The 20508-nt window shown below is 34.2% G+C and overlaps 2 protein-coding genes across 2 annotated transcripts; one reads left to right on the top strand and one right to left on the bottom strand.

The window, feature by feature from the left end:
- Positions 1-3156: 3156 nt before the first annotated feature.
- On the bottom strand, positions 3157-4409 carry LOC139514906 (neuronal acetylcholine receptor subunit alpha-10-like). The gene has a single exon (XM_071304495.1). It carries the CDS (start codon positions 4373-4375, stop codon positions 3284-3286), a length of 1092 nt encoding a protein of 363 aa, XP_071160596.1. The 5' UTR covers positions 4376-4409; the 3' UTR covers positions 3157-3283.
- Positions 4410-14171: 9762 nt separating this feature from the next.
- Positions 14172-15817, top strand: LOC139516964 (acetylcholine receptor subunit beta-like). Its single transcript, XM_071307449.1, has one exon. It carries the CDS (start codon positions 14343-14345, stop codon positions 15519-15521), a length of 1179 nt encoding a protein of 392 aa, XP_071163550.1. The 5' UTR covers positions 14172-14342; the 3' UTR covers positions 15522-15817.
- The last annotated feature ends 4691 nt before the right edge of the window (positions 15818-20508 follow it).

Raw genomic sequence — 20508 nt, forward strand, 5'->3', positions numbered from 1 at the left:
CAAAGTTCACTGCTTTAACTCCTATAAGGTTCAATGTGTAAAACACCATATACGTATCTAGTAATTGTCTAATAATATCATAGTAAAATGTCGATTTTACATTTTTATCAGTTCTCTAAAGTACATGTTATTGCAGCATAAAAGGGGAACTTTAAAAATAAACCCACTTGTTCGTTGCTCTATTCCTATTGTATGTTACATTCAAGCATTCATAACTATTATGCTTAAGTTAATAAAAAAAAAAGTGACAGTCATTTCTTTTAACAGAATAACTCATCCTAATTTGTGCAGAAAAATGAAAAACTTTATAATATATTTTCGTTGGTTTTTTTTTTTTTTTTTTTGCTATTTCCTTAAAACAAATACTTCTGAAATAAAATAAACAGACAAAATATGCCCTCCTATTTCAATTTAGTATTTATTTCATCTTTTATTTGAGCTTTCAACAAGGTATCTGTGGTGATTTACAGTCGTTAATCTTTCATTTAATATCAAAACTACTCGCATATTTTAGAAGCCAATACCGAATGAAAAAAACAATTTTTTATTATTGAGATTTGGTGTTTCAAAATCTTTGAAATTATCTAATTAGTTAGCAAAGGTACCATGATTATAATTTAGTACGCCAGACACGAGTGTCGTCTACATAAGACTCATCGGTGACGCTCATATCAAAATAGTTATAAAGCCAAACAAGAACAAAGTTGAAGAGCATTGAGGGTCCAAAATTCCAAAATGTTGTGCCAAATAATGTTTCTCCCTAATGCAAAGCTCTGATTACTTGTCCGGGTTTTGCAATACGTGTTTGTCCTTTTTGGTTTATAGCTCTTTGTCCTTTTGTCAAGCTTTGGACTTTCAAATATTTTGCTTCGAGAAACACTGAAGAGACATTGCTCATCTAGTGCAGAAAATGGTACAGTTTATTTAATTACTTATTTTCAACATTTTATACATTTTTTGAAATTATTTTGTTTTAAAAAATGAATTAACAAAAATCCAAACTCCGCGGAAGATAAATGGAAAGTCCCTACTACAAATGGCAAAATAAAAAAAATAAAAAAATATTTTACTTTTTTGATGACAAAAAGCTGTTCTTTTGCTTATTGTTTGTACCCAATATCCTTTCTTTTTATTTAAACTAGTATTCCAAAAAAAGATATTTTCTCTCGAGCTAAGTCATTAAAACATTCCTCGTGTTTGAGATGTGTGATCCCATTTTTTTAGACAATAAATATTTGAGATTACTTCTTTATATACGGTAGTTAATCAAATGCTTTAAGTCAATTTGTCTATTGAAATGGCTATGCAGTCTTCCCGACTAATCTGGTCGATTCACACGTAACTGCCTTAAAAAAATCTCACGTCGCTCTGCTTACCCTCCCGGAGCACCTGAGATCACTCCTAGTTTTTTGTGCGGTTCGTATTACTTAGTCTCTAGTTTTCTATGTTGTGTCTTGAGTACTATTATTTGTCTCTTTTTTTAAGCCATGGCGTTGTCAGTTTATTTTCGATCTATCAGTTTGATTGTTCACTGGTATCTATCACCCCTCTTTTATTCGGGAGCTTTAAATGGAGTATGGTCGCATATTTCAGGTCATTGTTTTCCGTCATTGACTAGGATTATTAGCCTTTTGTTCGATAATGCAATTTTGTGTTTCTTTGTTGAACAGTTATTTGTTTTTTGGTGATTAAGATTATAACGCAATATTTACTGCTTTACACACATTTTCTACTGTGTCTGTTTGTTTAACTCACTTATTGTTGTCAATATAATAGAATTATATGCTATAAAACCATGTTAAGTAAACTCATCATAGATACCTGGATTAAAATTTTATATTTACGCTAGACGCGCGTTTCGTCTACAAAAGACGAATCAGTGACGCTTGAATCAATAAATATTTAAAAGTCCAAATAAAGTACGAAGTTGAAGAGCATTCCATCTTTTTTTCTACACAAGTAAATACCTGTACCAAGTCAGAAATATAACAAATGTTTTCAATTCGCTAAATGTGTTTGCACTTTTGATTTTGCCATTTAAAAAAAAGACTTTCCGGTTTGGAGTTCGGGTTTTTTTGTATAATATTATTTTTACTCTGTTACGCTTTATAATGATGGTCCCTGTTGTTGTCTTAAAGTTTGCAGTGAGTCTGCTTTTTAAAGGAAGAGGCAACTTTTGATACTATTTGTGTTTGTTACTGTAATTTATTTATTAGCCATTTTGTTTCCCTTTGTTAACATATTTGTAAGTTTGTACAGTGATTAAGATTATGATACAATTTTGACTGCTGTAACCCTATTTTTGACACTTTTACCAATTATGTCTGTTTGGTTTGTTCTCACATTTTTGTCAATATTATTGATGTCTATGCGACTGTCATAAAAGTAAGAGGTTTACCTAGAGGTTCATAAATTTAAAAGAAAGGTAGCTCGGAATTTCTTAATAGTCAGGCGTTAGCATCATCAGACAAACACAACCACTTAGATCGCGTATATACTTATATTATCAATTATGTTAGTACTAACAGGTCCCTTAAACGAATGACAAAACCCTGTCGCCATTCAGTTTCGACCGCTATACTTTTTACATGAAAATAAAGAGATGTGGTTTCCAATGATACAACTATTCACCAAAATTCCCATGAAGTCGATGCAAGAAAAACAGGCAATTAAACGGCCTTCAACAAGGAGAAAGAATCATTCAAAATAGTAGACCCCGACATGAAAATATGAAACAATTAAATTTAGAAAATTTAACGGCCTAAATTAAAACGAAACAATTTGCGAGAAACATATTTGACAGACATAATCAAACGACAACAACTGAACTACAGACTCCTGACGTGGCTAACATGTACATAAAATGATTGGTCGAACCTGTTTGTAAGCGCTCAAACCCAACCCTAACATGGGACACTGTTGCAACAGCACAATATAAGAAATTAAAAAATATCAACTGATTATTAAAAACGTATATGATATAGGAACGTCACATCGTATGTCACAATTACTATCTAATGAATAATTTTCATTCATAAAAATTACTTTGGTTTCTTCATATATTTCCATCAAATCAGGGAATAAACAAATATAGAAACTGTAATTATTTTATTACATTTTTTATTTAAAATGTGTGTCATATAATTTAAGAATTTAAAACAAAGAAGTCACACATCTAGTTATTTATATAACTCATATAAATATCCCATTGGATAGAACAGAAGAATAGAATTAACATATTGAATCAATAAGCATATAAAATACATTCTTAATCTTTTCTCGATTATTTTGATACAAGGATGGCTATGATTGTGGTAGTTACAATCAGATTCAGTGCAAAGGAAAACCAAAACAGAACAAAATCTAAGAGAGAAGTAACATCAATCCAGTTTATATCCTCTTCCGACATCCGTTCCTTGTCAAAAGGTTCGACTTCATTTCTGTTTTCATTGCAATTCCCCGATTTACACACATCAACGCCTTTAAACTTGCAATGACATTTAACCATTTGTCTGATGATATTTGGGACAGGGCTTTTCTTGTGATGAAGTCTCAGTTCTACGGCAGTTGCACATACTACAAATATACCCATTCCTAGCTGAAAAATCAGATAGTATCCTAACATTGAACCAGATGTTTTCGGTAGCTCTGAACTCACAATTGTCAGGAAAACAGTAAACGCTAAAAATACGGTTATAGAATATCCCATCTTTTCACCACTGTCTGCCGGAAGTACAAATGTGAAAAAGTTCAGAATACCAAGGAGAATAACAGGAACGATAATGTTTGTGACATAGAATCCAGCGTTTCGTTGGAGATTTAATGTAAATGTAACTTTTGGTACCGAATCTGAAGACAATTGAGATGCTGAAGTCGATATAATTGTCCACTCGGCATTGTCATCAGCATAATCCTGTAAAACAACACCTTTGCTTCCTAATTTTACTTCAATCGAGAGATCTTTAGTTGACCATGCCACAAATATAAGATTACATGCTTGTCTGTCAAAAGGAAAATATGTTATGTCTATTTCACATTTACTTTCAAATACTTCAAATGGATACCAAGACACATGTCCGGTACTCTGAACGTCAACATATATTACTGAGCTTCCAAGTTCTGTCAGTTTGGTGAATCCGTTTTTCAAAGTAAGGTCTGGTTTCCACACATCATCCTGAGGTACTTTAATGTAATCTGCATTACCGTAGAACATTGGTATCCATGTCAAGTATTGGTCCAACCAGTGAACAGACAAATAAGCCGTCGTTGCAAGCTTTTGGGACAGTTCATCTATTCCGTTTATTCCAATAACGTGCAAGTCTATGGTTACCAACGTAGAAAAAGTCTGGTCGATACTCGGACGCACCACCTTCATATATTTCTGGGTTTCAAATAAAGTTTCATATAAACTTGCGATGTCAGTACCAAGTGTTGTTGCTGCAATAATGCGCGGAAAGTGAATGCATATTACAAAAATAAAGTAAAACATTTTCAGCAAACTCAAACTGATCTTTTTGTTCAATGTGTATGTTAACGATTCTATATAAGAGTAAGTAAAGAGTACCAAGAAAGTGTGTTTTAAACCTACAAAATATGATCAATGACCAAACCACTTAAATAAAGCAATTTGATTCGTTCTCCAATATTACATTTCATATCGTTAATCAATATTTTATGTTATAATATAGTATCAAATAGTTCATATACTCTGATGATATGCTTCTCGGGAAATTTTTCTCATGAAAAGAGTTACCTTTACGTAATTAGTTAACTAAGGTACCAGGCTTATAGTTTATTACGCCAGACGCGTGTTTCGTCTACATAAGACTCATCAGTGACGCTCGGATCAAAATAGTTAGAAAGCCAAACAAGTATAAAGTTTAAACGCATTGAGGACCCAAAATTCAAAAATGTTTTACCAAATACGGCTACGGTAATCTATGCCTGGGATAAGAAAATCCTTGGAATAATTCATATTTTTGTAAACAGTTTACTTATAAAAATGACCATACAATTGATGTGCATGTCAACAAAATTATAATAGCTAACAAAGATGAGGGTAAGCACCTTTATGGAAGAGAACAAATATATAGATGATAGCAAAGTATGTCTTTGATAGTTCTTTGTTGGTTGAGCTTACTTGACTGGGATTCTATTATATCTACACATTGAATGTCCCTTTTTTTTAAATCTTATAAGTTTTGTGTTAATTTTTGAGTAAGGACAATACCTATATCAAATTCGAATATTAATGAATGGTTTCAAATTTACAAAGAATTTTGGTCAAGTTATAGTGAACACTGAACAAAATAGTAGTTTAAGCAGGATGTACGTAATACTAGACGAGAATGTATCTATCTGTTTACGAAATAGCGCTTTATTTATGACCATTTGGCTTTTTGTGTAAATAAAACAAATCATAGTACGTTTACATGGATTAATTGGCGCTGTTTTAATTTATTCAATTTTGTAAATCAGAACAACAAGAATGGAACAATAAACTTTTATCATTTATTCCATCAGGTCTTTACGTCGAAATAAAACATGATTTTTGTTCATCCGATAAATTCCTGTTATCCAGCGCTTTAAATATTTATCAGCTGACATTTAAAGGATCGGATTATAGATGCATATGCTTAGAAAATTAAAAGCAACACGTTTAATAATTTCTTGCGTCCGAAGCGCTTATCTGGATTTATCTTCATCAGGAACGCTCAAAGCCAAACATTTGAAATCCGAAGATAGATAAGTACCGAAAATCGTTGAAGAGCTATAGGTAAAAAATATCTCAAATAAATAGCCAAATTCATCTAAAGTCAACTTTACCAGAAGGAGTTGAAATCTTAGTTTCATAATAATTTCAAAATTTATTAACGGACAATTTTAGTTAAGTTTGTTAAACCATGTCACTGACTACTGAGCTGATGATACACCCGGGGATCCTCGTACAGTTTTTGTACTATTTCCAGTCTATATATTTCAACTATGGATTTTTTCAAAAGATACATGTCTGCATAGTTTATTGTACAAACATATCAATTCTAGTTATAACGGGGATAATATGACATGAATACACATAAAGTAAGAACATATGTACAATTTAAAAAACAAATAATCAAACCCTTGTGCTTTCCTTGTGTATTAGTTCATTGACTGGTACATGTCAGAAAGAGGGCGGTATTAGGGTTGGTTTTTTTTTTTTTTGTTAATGGTACGCATTTTAAAATAAAAACGGTTTATAGTGGAGCGTCGAATGTTGAACAAGTCGGTTTATAAACAGTTGTATACTTATCTTGCCTTTTTTATACAGTTCGTTCGTATGGTGTACTGTTATACCACTGTCCCAGGTTAAGGGAAGGGTTTGGATCCCGCTAACACGTTTAACCCCACCACATTATTTATGTATGCGTCTGTCTCAAGTCAGGAGCCTGTAATTTAGTGGTTGTCGTTTGTTTTTGTGTTACATATTTGTTTTTCGTTAATTTTTTTATATAAATAATTCCGTTATTTTCTCGTTTGAATTGTTTTACATTGTCATTTCGGAGCCTTTTATAGCTGACTATGCGGTATGGGCTTTGCTCATTGTTGAAGGCCGTACGGTGACCTAAGTTGTTAAGTTCTATGTCATTTTGGTCTCTTGTGGAGAGGTCTCATTGGCAATCAAACCACATTTTCTTTTTTATATTTATTTAGATTACGAGTTTAAATAATTAAATAACCAATATACCTCATGGAATTTTAACGGCTTTAATTGTCTATCAATTATTCAGCTTCAGAAAATGTTTCTTCTTAATATCAAATGTGGTTCCAATGATATTAAAAACAGTCTGAACTGACCTTACCCATCTTGAAACAAATACCCAACTGTGGTTGTAGTTGACAGTTCTCATAACTAACCCCTTCTAAAATTATTTTTGAACTAAATTGGTAAATACGATTACTCTTGAACTTCAAACACTCAAAGGGCATTTTAAGTAGTCCTATGTGTAGAACAATAGGCACCTGAAAATGGTTAAAAATTGCACTGCAAATTTATCGTTTTTAAACAAGCATTATTTGCACTTGCAGTACAGGTGTATTCTAAAGATGTAACAGTAAAGCCGCAGTATAATACTTCAATCGACCCGATTTACTTTTTGAAGTAAATTCGTAGAAAGCTAATTATTTGGCTAAATATCTGCTTTTAATTTGGATTTAAAGTCCGGATATTTGCCACACATTAACCGACACTGTTGTGGTTTGCAGTTATAGGCCCACATTAAGCAATTTAGCAAATTCAAAGGTCATTACTAGTCATTTTCAAGCTCATTTCTTGTTCATTTTATAATTTTGAAGCCTTGTGTTTTTTTATACTGTTTTTGTATTGTTGTGTATTAGTTTCTGTTGAATCAACTAGCTTTTTATTTAAGACACATATTTTCTAAAAGTACATAATTTAAGCGTTTCATTGAGCTATTAAAGTGCCATGGGGTATTTAGGTAATTGAAATTTCTAAAATTGTCCTCTCCTCTGCTCCGCATTTAATACATTTGGTTGTTTGGGACAATCCTATGTGGTATTGAACAAAACATCATATTCCCATCTGAACATCGTGTAAATTTTGCATGACGAACCGCTGATTTTGAATTGTTTCAACTGGTATAAATATTGAAATCATGGTAAATATCATTGCTTTGGCTTGTTACGGGTGTATAATCAAAATAGAAGGAAAAAAAGGATGAATGCATTCATTATTAAATAATTGATATACAATATAATCCATGAGAGTAAAAAATACACCTGATCCTTCTGGATATCAAAGAAAGCAGAGAATAAACACAAGGCGACATTCGTTCGCCCTAGAACATCGTGCTATGCCTTGAAGAGTTGTGAATTTTATTGATCTAAAATATATTTCAAACCTCCTTTCAGCAAGTGAAATAAATAGTGTTTTATCTTTTATTATGCAGGAGTAAAGTATCCCAGCTTATCATTAAAATTGTTTCCTCGACATGGTATAAGAGCCGTGTGTACAAAAACGAAGATCAGAATGGTAATTGATTTTGAAATCAAGATCCTCAGTGTATGTAAAGTGCGGATCCTGAAATACCATTTTCACTGTAATGATACTTTACTTTCATTTTCACTGTAGAGCGATCATAGTATTGTATATGTGGTGCATTTTCACTGTACTAATTTTATTAATTTTTATGCATTAAATTCCAAATTCACAGTGGAATTTCCAGTGACACTAGAACAATAGAAAAGTCACTCTTCTTATGAAAGAGATAGAAAAGGTATAAAAACAGGAGAGACAATTTACGCATAAAAACCGATATGCATAGGGATGAATATCTCTTAAAACACAAAACCATTATCTAACTTTTATACAACCACTATAAATAAAGTATATGTTAAAGCTAAATTTGTTAATATATGATTTTTTTATTGCCAAACATGCCGTTAATTGAACAACCTATTGTTCAACATAGGGGTGTGTAAAAAACTGCCAGATTTGACTGCATATTTTTCTTTTTTTTTTGAAAAAAATATATATCAAACCTTAAAGTTAATAATGTAGCTTTCTGAGTATCCAATTTTTAACGTGTTCCGAAATGTAGTTTCGTCACAAGAATTTTTCAAAGTTGTGTCATTTTGTCTATATGAATTTCGGTAAATTCGTATGATCGAGCACACCGACAAGTAAATCGTTGGGACAACTCGATATAATGTAATCAATATACGTGAAAGATTAACTAATGTGAAGTTTATCAAAATCATCATAACATAATTGATCAACACATTATGTTTGAACAACATGAGTCCTACAATATAAGATTTTAAAGGTGCATATCATTTACATTCAACGTTTTTATTGGATTTTTTTTACTACAATGTGTATAACCTCGAGGTTCAACGTTGATAGTAAAAAAAAATCCCAGAAATTTTTTGCATGATATTGCAAATGATATGAACCTTCGAATTCTTATAATATCGGAATAGAAAATATGTGATCCGAATTAACCATGCACGTGTGTTAAAGAAGATTATATACTTTTATGATGTACAGGGGAGGGGTTAGGGTTTTTCTTAAACAATATTATGATCCCAAATTTAATGAATTTTGTTGGCAATACTTTAATATAAACACTACATATAGCAAATTATATGTTAAATCTCAATGTATTATTATTAGGAATAATGTTTGACTCGGTAAAAAAAATATTCCCCCTCCCCCCGTATTGCATGTAATGGTTGAAACCTAAGGGATTCGCACTAACTGTCTAAAAGGGGCCCGCTCCAGTCTTGAATCAGTGATTTTGTTTACAATAAACAAAATATTGTCTCACACTGAAAGGGACAGCCGGGCAACCTGCACAGCCCAGCTTGTCAAAACAACTAAGATTTACAAAACATTACCAACAAAAACCTTCAGTTTGGCAATCTTACTGGAATCTGATTATCTCTACTGATAAATAATGCAACACTAATGACACATTTAAGTTTTGGAATGATTTTATTCACAAAGAATGTTTCTCATTGGTATACATTTCTATGCTCTTGTCTTTTCGGAGTTTATATTGGAAATTAAAAATTGCTGCATGAAAGAGACTAGCTCCACATTCCTATGCATATGATTGCCATATATACGAGAATCATTCCATAAAACATCCGTTTGATATCCTTTCAATGCCAGACACTGTCTAGTGGATTTTCTGTCACAATTACAAGGAAAACCTGGCTAAACTTGTGCTAAATCAAACACTTGAATCTTACATCGCTATTGATGTTAAGCAATTAGTTTAAAGGGCCATCCGGAACTGTTGGGTTTTATGACAGTTTTCCTTCCATACAGACCATCGCTGCAAAATAATTTGAACATTCAATTAGATGATTATAATATTATTTGGTAATCCAAAGAGAACCTGAAAATATTAGACCACAATGAACAGAGACCCCAAAAAATGCCAATTTTACTTTACAAGGAAATTGAAAAAGTGGTTAGTTGCATGTCAAATCATCTTTTGGCTGTCGACAACAAATAAATAAAATCTAAATTTCGTAGCATTCCCCCCCCCCTTTTTTTTTTACTGAATTTGTTCAAGGTATGGTGGTTTTACCCCTTTTCAGATTTCAGTGTGTCATGTTGTATATCTTTTATAAATTAGATGAATTTCTAGCAAGTTTCTACGATATTCTTTATCATTTGACAAAATACTATGCATCTGAATTAAATTGTTTTACTATTTGAAAAAGCGCGCCTTCTTTTACTTTAATTTACTTCCCTTTATTTCACATGGCAACACAAATTAAAAACTGCCAATCTTTGCTGCATATCAATTTTTTCCACCGATAAAAATATATATCATGCAACATAATCAACTTTACAAATTGTGAGAAAATCAAGGTGTTCCGACCATTGGATAGTATTTTAAAAAAAATAATGAAAGGATGGCATGATTACAAGTTTGAACCCTAACGACACTGAAAATCAAAAATTCACGCATTTACCTATCATATGATGATACAATGAGGTGATAAACTTAACAATGAATATTTTACCTGATTCGTAATCATATTCACATTATGTTGACACATCTTAGTTCGTTTGTGCTAGCTCATTTTTAACAAGCTAAACAATTACAGCATCGTCCGTTTTTCTTTGCCGATTACCTCTAGTCAGAAGAGCGCACTGTTTACAGGGGAGGTAATATTTTGTCACCAGTTCGCCCACTGCAGCCGACTTGCACAAACAATAAAAGGATTTGATAGTGCTGACTTTCAGATGAAAAGTTTGATTGAACACTCCAATAAATTCAATAGAATTAATATTTATTTCAAATAAAACACATCGTTGTCATAATATAAGTTGAAAGTGTTTTTAGATTAATGCAAAATATTTTCAAATGCATGCCAATTTGATAAAATTCATGTTTCTGCAGTAGTCATTATACGCATGTGCAAACAAATTTTATCATTGGATTTCGAGTATGAGTCTATTTACCAAACAGAAGAAGCATGTCATAGAATTTTTTCTAATTCATCAGAATCTTTATTTAAAGTGTAGTTATATTTATCCAATGCATTGAAACTTTATCACTGAATACGAAAATCTCGCATGTCTATCGAAATAGAATGGGATAAAAGGGGATAAAAACAATACTTTCTAATATTTTTTTATAAATCACTTTTTGACCAATTTCAATGAGGTTTTGAAGTAAGATTTTTGATTTTGGGTCCGGTTTTAAATTGGCCCACAGGGTCCAAAATAAAATTTGAGGTTCTTTGGTAGGCTGAATCCATACATGATTGGTTTATTATTATTTTTTTAATTTTTGGCCCATTTAACAAGTTTGTGGGGTCCAAACTGTCAAGAAATAAATTCTTTTGGATTTCAACAACAGTTGAATATTAGGGGTACTTTGAAATGCTGAATCTTACCGTGTTTTTAAATTTGGGATTTTGGTATTTTGGGCCAAGTTATCGAAATGGTCCACATTGAGGCCCAAAGGGTCCGAAATTCAACATTTTTTTGATTTTCTCAAAAATGAAGTCTAGCTTGAATGTTGTGTACATTTACCCCAAACTGTTAAGGGTTCGACCTCTGCGGTAGTATCAAGGTAGATGTACAACACGTACATCATGTTCCAATGCAACTTTATCAGTATACGTTTTTGACAGATAAAGTTTGCCCTACACAACTTGACTTGCATTTCAAGCTTTAATGACTTTGTATAATTATATGTCACATTGTCGTTTCATTTTATACAGTAAAGAACATGCAAGCAACAATCGAGCTAAAAACTATCTTTCCTTCAGAATATGGATGTTGAGGCATTTGGGGGCTCAACAATAGGGGAGGCAAGTGAAGATTAATCACAGAAAAAAGAACTAAACGGTTAAGGAGGGGTCTTCAGACCAATGCACGTATTGTCCTTTGAAGACAAAATGGGTAGCTAATTTTCCCAGGCATAAGAAGATCCACACTAATGGGTTAAACAAATGTGACCAGTGTGAATTAAAATTTAAAGACTTCTCAATAAGCATAACAACTGATAGCATGGAGAAAGCCTGATTTGTACTCATTGTTCCAAACACATCAAAAGCAGAACTGGGCAGTGGCGGATCCAGAACTTTTTGTAAGGCGGGCCCGATGGCTGACCTAAAAAGGAGGGGGGGACTCAAGTCATGCATCAGTGATTCCCTATATAATCAACCAAATTTTTCCAAGGCCCCCCTGGATACGCCTATGCTGGCATAGCTTACCATATGGAGAAAGCAACAGGAACTTTTAATCACATCTGCTTGTTTTATAGTAAAACATTAAAAATGCTTAGCTGACCGTAGAGATCGAACCCTGAACAGTAGGGGCAAATTTGGACATAGTATTAAAGCTTGATACTATCTGAATTTAGATTGTGATCAAATTTATGACGTTATATAGGTTTCTGACACAAGGTAAATGTGGTCGAAGATCTTAAATCGTATCCGCAATACTGTGCAACTGAAGGTTTCTTCGCGCCCATAACATTTTGTTTTCCTTCTAGGATAAATAACCATCAAACCAAATCCCAGTCTTTCCTTTCTGGTAATGAACCTTGCAGTACAATTTTAGAGAGGTCCATACACTTGAACACAAGATATTGTCTAGAAACTAGAAAAAATGTTTGTTTTGCCATTTCTTTTGCCCCTAATTTCTGCATGTTTGGGGCAATTATCCCCGAACAAAATCCCAGTCTTCCATTTGTGATAATGCGAAAAAGATCCAAAAACGTACATACAAGTAATTATCCGGAAACTACAAACATGATTGTTTTTTGTCCCTTTTTGTTCCTTCATTCCTAAACTGTTAGTACCATAACCCCAAAATGAAACCTAACATTCTACTTGTGGTATTGAACACTGTGGTACAATTTCAGAACAATCAAAATTCTTATACACAAGTATTTATCCTAAAACTAAAAACATGCTTCTTTTATGCCCCTTTTTCGTAAACGATTGGAACCATCATCCCCAACATTATCCCAACCTTCCTTTTGTGGTATTGAACCTTCTTTAAAATTTATATAGATCCATTTACTTAAATTAAAGTTGATCGGAAACCAAATGGGTCTTCGGACGACGCAGACGATAACGACATCATAGCAATATACGAACCGGAAAAAAAAACATTGCGGGGAAACATTTCAGTTTACAGTTCACACATGTCAATACTGTGGGAAAATGTATAAATGGCCAGCCAGTTTCTATAGACATATACAAGTTATAAATAGATATAAATATTAAAGTAATCAAATAAGTTTTTCATTTGTTGCAAGTCTATTTATTACATTAATCTACAATAAAAATTCATCGCATTTTCGAAAATTCTACATCAGAAATGAATGCCATACAGTGATAATTCATCGCATCTATAGTGAAAATGGCTCGCTTTTAATAACTGATATTCTATTTTATGTTGCTTTTATTACACATATTTGAACTTTAATACTGTTATTTTACATTAAAAAGACACATCATAATAAAAATGTGTTAAAATTTAGTTTCAAATCAATTATTTTGGTATTTTCAAAGCGTAAACAAATAAAGTTTTCCCATGATCCTTTATTCTACATGTACAATGAACATACTCGCATACAAAAGTGAAAATAAACTGACTGGATTCGCACTTTATATACACTGATCCTCCAATATTATTCGAATTATTATTCGGGATTCAAAAGATATATAGACTCATATCCACTATCAGTGCTGTTTATCACATTTGAATGATGGCTGCGGGGATATGATGTACCGACAATCACGAAAATATCCTGTCACCTGTGTAGACCTCGATGAACATATACTATTGAGTTTTATCTGGTAAAAACTGTACTCTGTTATTATATATTCAATGCTAGTGGTGGTATCAAACAAGAAAAAAATTAACGCATTCCATTTAATGAACTTTAAACTTTTCTTTTTCTGGCTGAAAGAAAATCTGTTTATATAATACGTATGTCTCAACCTGACTATGCCTAATTATTATTTGAAACTTTATTCTTTTTTTGTGTCTGGTTCAATTAAATTCTAAATCACTTGAATGAATGATTGGGATTTTTAAAAGCAGAAATATAATATTTTGACAATTGTATAAAGACTAGAAATATGATACGAACTATAATTCAATACTACAATAAGACCTACATGATCCTAGGAATAATGGGTTTTTCAAGAGACAGTTGAATTAAAATATGTTTCTTTATTTGTAGAATATGTTATGGCGTTAATCTTAACAAAGGATGTATTTTCCAGTACATTAATAGTTGATACGATTAACGTATAACAGTTGGTAATAATTCTGACGTTGTATACGATTCGGAATGATTCTTAGAACTACTTTTCTTTTTTATTGGTGCTTGTCAGCCTGCAATGGACAAACCGGGGATGACGTGAAAGGCTTGGTCACTAAATTGTTTACTACCAACACTTATAAAAAGAATGTCCGTCCAAACGCTGATCAAACACAGCCAATGCAGGTGGACTTGGACTTCTATCTTGTCGGCATCAATGGAATAGACGAAATAACACAAAAATTAACAACAACAGGTTTTCTATTTATAAGTTGGACGGACGAGTACCTTACATGGACTCCAGCTTCACACGGTGGCGTAGAATATATTTATGTTTCTCAAAGTGATATATGGAAACCAGACATAACACTTCAAAATGGATTTTCGAAACTAAAGGAACTTGGTAGTAGTTTTATAAATGTTCAGATTTTTCCAAACGGCGAAGTGACTTGGTTGCCAACTGAAGTGTTTGAAACAAAGTGTAATATTGATATCAAATATTTTCCTTTTGACCGTCAAACATGCGAAATAGTTTTTGTTGTATGGTCCAGCAGCATATTGGACGTAAATGTGACAAAAGGAAGTAGAGGCATACTTCTGGAAGCATTAGATCCTAATGGTGTGTGGAGTGTTGTATCGACAACGGCCGGGGACGATGTATTATCGTCGGAGTCAAGAGTTGTATTTACTATAACTCTCGAGCGTAGTTCAGCGTACTACGTCATGAATGTCATTGTCCCAGTGATATTACTTGGAATACTGAATGTTTTTACGTTTGTAATCCCAGCAGACAGTGGGGAGAAAATGGGATACTCCATCACAGTTTTTCTAGCATTTGCCGTCTTCTTAACAATTATAAGTTCTGAACTTCCGAAGACATCGGGATCATTACTGGGAAACTATCTTATGTTCCAAATGGGCATGGGAACGTTCGTTGTAGCTGTGACAGCGTTGGAACTTCGAATTCATCACCGGAAAGACAAAGTCCCAAATAAAATTCAAAGAATTTTCAGAAGTAAATGTAAAACTCGAGTTAAAAGTTCAGATAAAACTTTTGACAATCCGGGAAAAGAAAAGGAAAGTGAGGATGGAGAAAAGACTTGGAGTGATATAACATCTACAACAGACTTTATATTATTCTGGGTATCATTAGTTTCCACATTCATAGTAACTGTGACCATTTTAGGATTACTTTCATCTAAATATTAAGATAAGTGGTTTTACTTAACTAACGAGAACACTTTTGTAAATCCGTTTATTATGAGTTGATGGTTTAAATATATCTTTATTGCATAGAAATTAAAAGCCTGATACAAACTATTATGTGATCAATATCTTGATTGATTAATAATCCTATATTTCAATACGAAACTGTAATTTATCTGAAACTAGCTATTATCAACGTTTTACAATATTTCTAACATAATGTCATTGGACATTTCATGTTGACTGTGTACTTTGATGATATTTGAAAACAGATACTTTCTTTAACATGATACTTTTTATGGAATAACAATTTCATATTCATTAATATAAGACGATGACTTATTTCCAGGTCCCATCACTTGGTGTCCGTCGTAGTCCGTCGTCGTTAACTTTTACAAAAAATCTTCTCCTCTGAAACTACTGGGCCAAATTTAACCAAACTTTGCCACACTCATCATTGGTGTATCTAGTTTTAAAAAATGTATCTGGTGACCCGGCCAGCCAACCAAGATGGCCGCCATGGCTAAACATAGAACATAGGGGTAAAATGTAGACTTTGGCTTATAACACTAAAACCGAAGCATTTATAGCAAGTCTGACAGTGGTAAAATTGTTTATCAGGTCAAGATCTATCTTTCCTGAAATTTTCAGATGAATTGGACAGCTGGATGTTGGGTTGCTGCCCCTGAATTGGTAATTTAAGGAAAGTTTGCTGTTTTTTGTTATTATCTTGAATATTATATATATATATATATAAACTCTAAACAGCAAAGTAAGATCTAAAAATAAGTCAACATGACCAAAATGGTCAGTTGACCCCTTAAGCCCTTAAGGAGTTATTACCATTTATAGTCAATTTTTGTAAATTTTCATTAATTTGGTTAATTTTTATAAATTTACACAAAATATTTTTCTCTGTATCTAAAGCTAGGTTCACACTGCCGATTAGATTAACTCGATGAACCCGATTCTCCAAATTTCCACGACCAAGCTCAACCAAATTCTTGATCGGGCCTGTTTACGACTTCTACCCGACCGCAATCCGACTGTACACGACCTTAACTCGACAATTCACGACCCCATCAGGACTCCATCCCGACAACAAAATGAATACTTATTCGATAATTCCGATCAATTCACGATCTTTACACGATCTTTACTCGACTAGCTAGACCAAATCAATTTTTTCACGATCTCAGTCTGATCTCGACCAGACCAGATCGACCTGATCGTATATGGGTCGTAGGGATAATCGAGAATTGGTCGAGTATGCACAATTTTAGTATAAAAACGTACGAAACTTATATTCCTCGCCGCTTCGGAGTGAGCATTACGTGTTACCCTTGTCCGTATGTACGTATGTGCGTACGTCCCAACAATATTAGTTCCCGTTCTCTAATTGTATTTTGCCTCAACCAAATTTTATGAAACGCCGTATACACAATGTTTATTTCCATAAATCACAGTTCAAATGCAAATTTGGGTGACCGTTCTTGAGAAATGACCCTTTATAATGTTATATATGCTAGCTGGGGTATTATCAGTGTCCTATGGACACATTTTCCGTATATTTGGTTATATTCAGTAGAAGGTCCGAATAAAATCATACATTTAAAATATCTATATAGAAATAAAGCAATTGGATTTGTGGCCAAGGTGGTAAGAGCTCAGAGAGACAGGTAAATAACTGTAACAAAGCTTGGAGAGTGAAAAGAAGACGAACAAGCAGGTGTAAACAGCAACGGGCGCCGAGAAATCTAAGTGAGGCAGTGGCTGACACGCCGACCACATGTGAGCAGTATGAGAGACTTGCACTAACTTAACAAAGAGGAACCCAATGCTTACAAAAACTTCCTCATACTGGACACTGATATGTAATAGTTGTTGTATTGGTCTTTTTTTTAGTAATTTTAGACAATATTTTGAGTTATGACAAGCAAGAACACGTTTAGATAATTGATTTACTAGTAATGTTAAAGTTAGAAAGAAATGCATCGTTTGAACTAACAAAACGACAAACGACGAACAGAAGACGCATTAGCAGCGAGTGTATAGTTTGTCAAAGTTTATGCAAACTTTGCAAAAGTATGTTAGAAACAAATGATCAAATAACTATCAAAGGTACCAGGATTATAATTTAGTACGCCAGACGCGCGTTTCGTCTACATAAGACTCATCAGTGACGCTCATATCAAAATATTTAAGTCAGACAAGTACAAAGTTGAAGAGCATTGAGGATCCAAAATTCCAAAAAGTTGTGCCAAATACGGCTAAGGTAATCTATGCCTGGGATAAGAAAATCCTTAGTTTTTCGTAAAATTCAAAGTTTTGTAAACAGGAAATTTATTTAAAAAAAATTACCATATTATTGATATTCATGTCAACACCTAAATGTTGACTACTGGGCTGGTGATACCCTCGGGACGAAACGTCCACCAGCAGTGGCATCGACCCAGTGTTGTAAATAGTTATCAAAGGTACCAGGATTATAATTTAGTACGCCAGACGCGCGTTTCGTCTACATAAGACTCATCAGTGACGCTCATATCAAAATATTTATAAAGTCAGACAAGTACAAAGTTGAAGAGCATTGAGGATCCAAAATTCCAAACAGTTGTGCCAAATACGGCTAAGGTAATCTATGCCCTGGGATAAGAAAATCCTTGCGCACGCTCAACTGTTTGCATCGTGAGTGAAAGAACGAAATTCGCTCCAAATAAAAACAAATATTTCTCTCCTTCTTGTGTGAAATTACGTAAAAAAGGTTCGAATGGAGAAAAAAATTGACAGTAATTTGACCTTTAGTTGTTATTAATCATTTCTATGTCATTTGGTGTTCTGTGAAGAGCTGTCTCGTTGGCAATTGTACTACGTCTTCTTTGTTTATACTAGTACAAACATTTCTGGACAAACGAAAAATACGGACAGACAAAACAGGAAATAGCCCATAAAACAGGTAAATATAATCTTGATCGATGTTCTTATAAACCAACTTCGAAAGATAACTTAGTCGTCAGCAGTCTAATAATGAATGCTATTGCACAATTACTTTCATATTTGAAAAATCAGTCGGTGCCAACATCGCAGGATATTCTTCCCTCCCGGAACACCTGAGTTCATCCCAGATTTTTGTTGGGTTATGTGTTGCTAAGTTCTATGGTATGTGGACTGCTGTTTGTCTTCTCGTCGGTTTTCGTTTTTTGCTATGGCTGTGTCACTTTGTTTTCGACCTTTGCGTTTGATTGTTCCCTTTGGTGTCTTTTGTCTCTCTTTTAAAATGTTACCTCTCCTTGCAAAAGTAAAGATACGTACTGTACATGAAGGAATTATTACAGTTAAATATGATGTTGCCAATATATTTTTTCGGAGACGGAGTTATGAGAGTTAATCAGATCTGCACAAACGTTTAGAGAATCGTGTAGCAGTCCTGTGTTCTCGTGTATGGGCGAGTAGAGATCGAAGAGTGGTCGAATGTTGTAGCGAAGGCATCGGGTATTGGTCGAGTTGGTCTGGGCTAAAATAAATATAGAAGTCGCAGTGATCTGGAAGCGATCGGACATTGGTCGAGTTAATCTGGAAATGATCGGACATTAGTCGAGCAAAGGTCGAAATGATCGAGTATTGATCGGAAATTTTGTTGTATTCCGATCAAACTCGATCTCTATACGATCCTTTCCCGATCAATTTGACAGGTACTCGACGAATTATCGATCTCTTCTCGAGTGACTTGCTTCTCGGTCCTTATTCGATTGTTTTTGACATGTCAAAAACTCTCGGGTAGATAGTCAGATCGATGACGAGTAGGGTAGACTATCCCGAACATCCTTGTCGATTGAGTCAGACCAGTCTCCCGATCACGTAGTTTGTCTTGATCGGGCTTGATCGAGTTGATCTGATCGGTAGTGTGAACCTAGCTTAATACCGCAGTCCCACTAGGCCACGATCGTACTACGATCTGTGAAAAAAATGATAATTTTGATGATCGTAGTACGATCGTGTAGAGCGTAGAAAGGTCGAGTCACGGTCGTGGTGAGTTCTTCAAGATCGTGATGAGCGAGGCCAACTTTAAACATGTTCAAAACAATCGTGGTGCGGTCGTGGCGAAATCAGGTCGTAGTAGAAGCGTAGTGAGAGCGCACTAAGATCGTAGTAAGATCGCAAAGGTCGCTGTACCATCGTAGCAAGAGCTTAGTGAAAGCGTAATTCTATTCGGAGAAACTGCGCTACGATCTCACAGCGACGTTATTACGACCTCACTACGACTATCACGTTCTCACTGCGACCCAACTACGCTTCCACTACGTCTATACCACGCTGTTCACGACCATAGTACGTAATGAGGACGTAGTAGCATCGTGAAAGCAACGAAAATTTACATTTGTATGCCGCTCATACCGCGACCTCACCACGATCTAAATTTATTTTAGATCGCAGTGAGCGTGGTGCGATCGTGGTCTAGTGGGACTGGGCATACAAATGTAAATTTTCGTTGCTTTCACGATGCTACTACGTCCTCTCTACGCTTCTACAAAGATCCCACTACGATTATACCACGTTCTCACCGCGCTTATTCTGCGACCTCACTACGCTTATCAAGATCTTTCTACGCTCTTCACGTTCTCACTACGACCATACCACGAGTTATCCGATTGCAACACGATCTTACTGCGATTATTACACGTTCCTACCACGATTATACTACGTTCATAGCGGGATCTTACTACGTTCTCAGCAATAACGTCAACATCGTGTTCCATATCAATGCAGTTCAATTCCTTCTATTTCTGATTAAATCGTAGATTTCTCGGAAACAATACAGTCATGCCACCAAAATCTACCAGAACAAGTGGGCATAGTGGTAGGAGTTGATGTAGAGGCAGAGGGAGCAAAGTAACGAATCCTGATCAAGCAGAGATGTCGGACCGACCAATCCAACCTAAATTACAACCTATTGCTGGTCCATGAAGCTCAATGACGATATTTTAGTGAA

Source organism: Mytilus edulis, chromosome 3 (assembly GCF_963676685.1).
Source record: "Mytilus edulis chromosome 3, xbMytEdul2.2, whole genome shotgun sequence".
Lineage (NCBI taxonomy): Eukaryota > Metazoa > Mollusca > Bivalvia > Mytilida > Mytilidae > Mytilus > Mytilus edulis.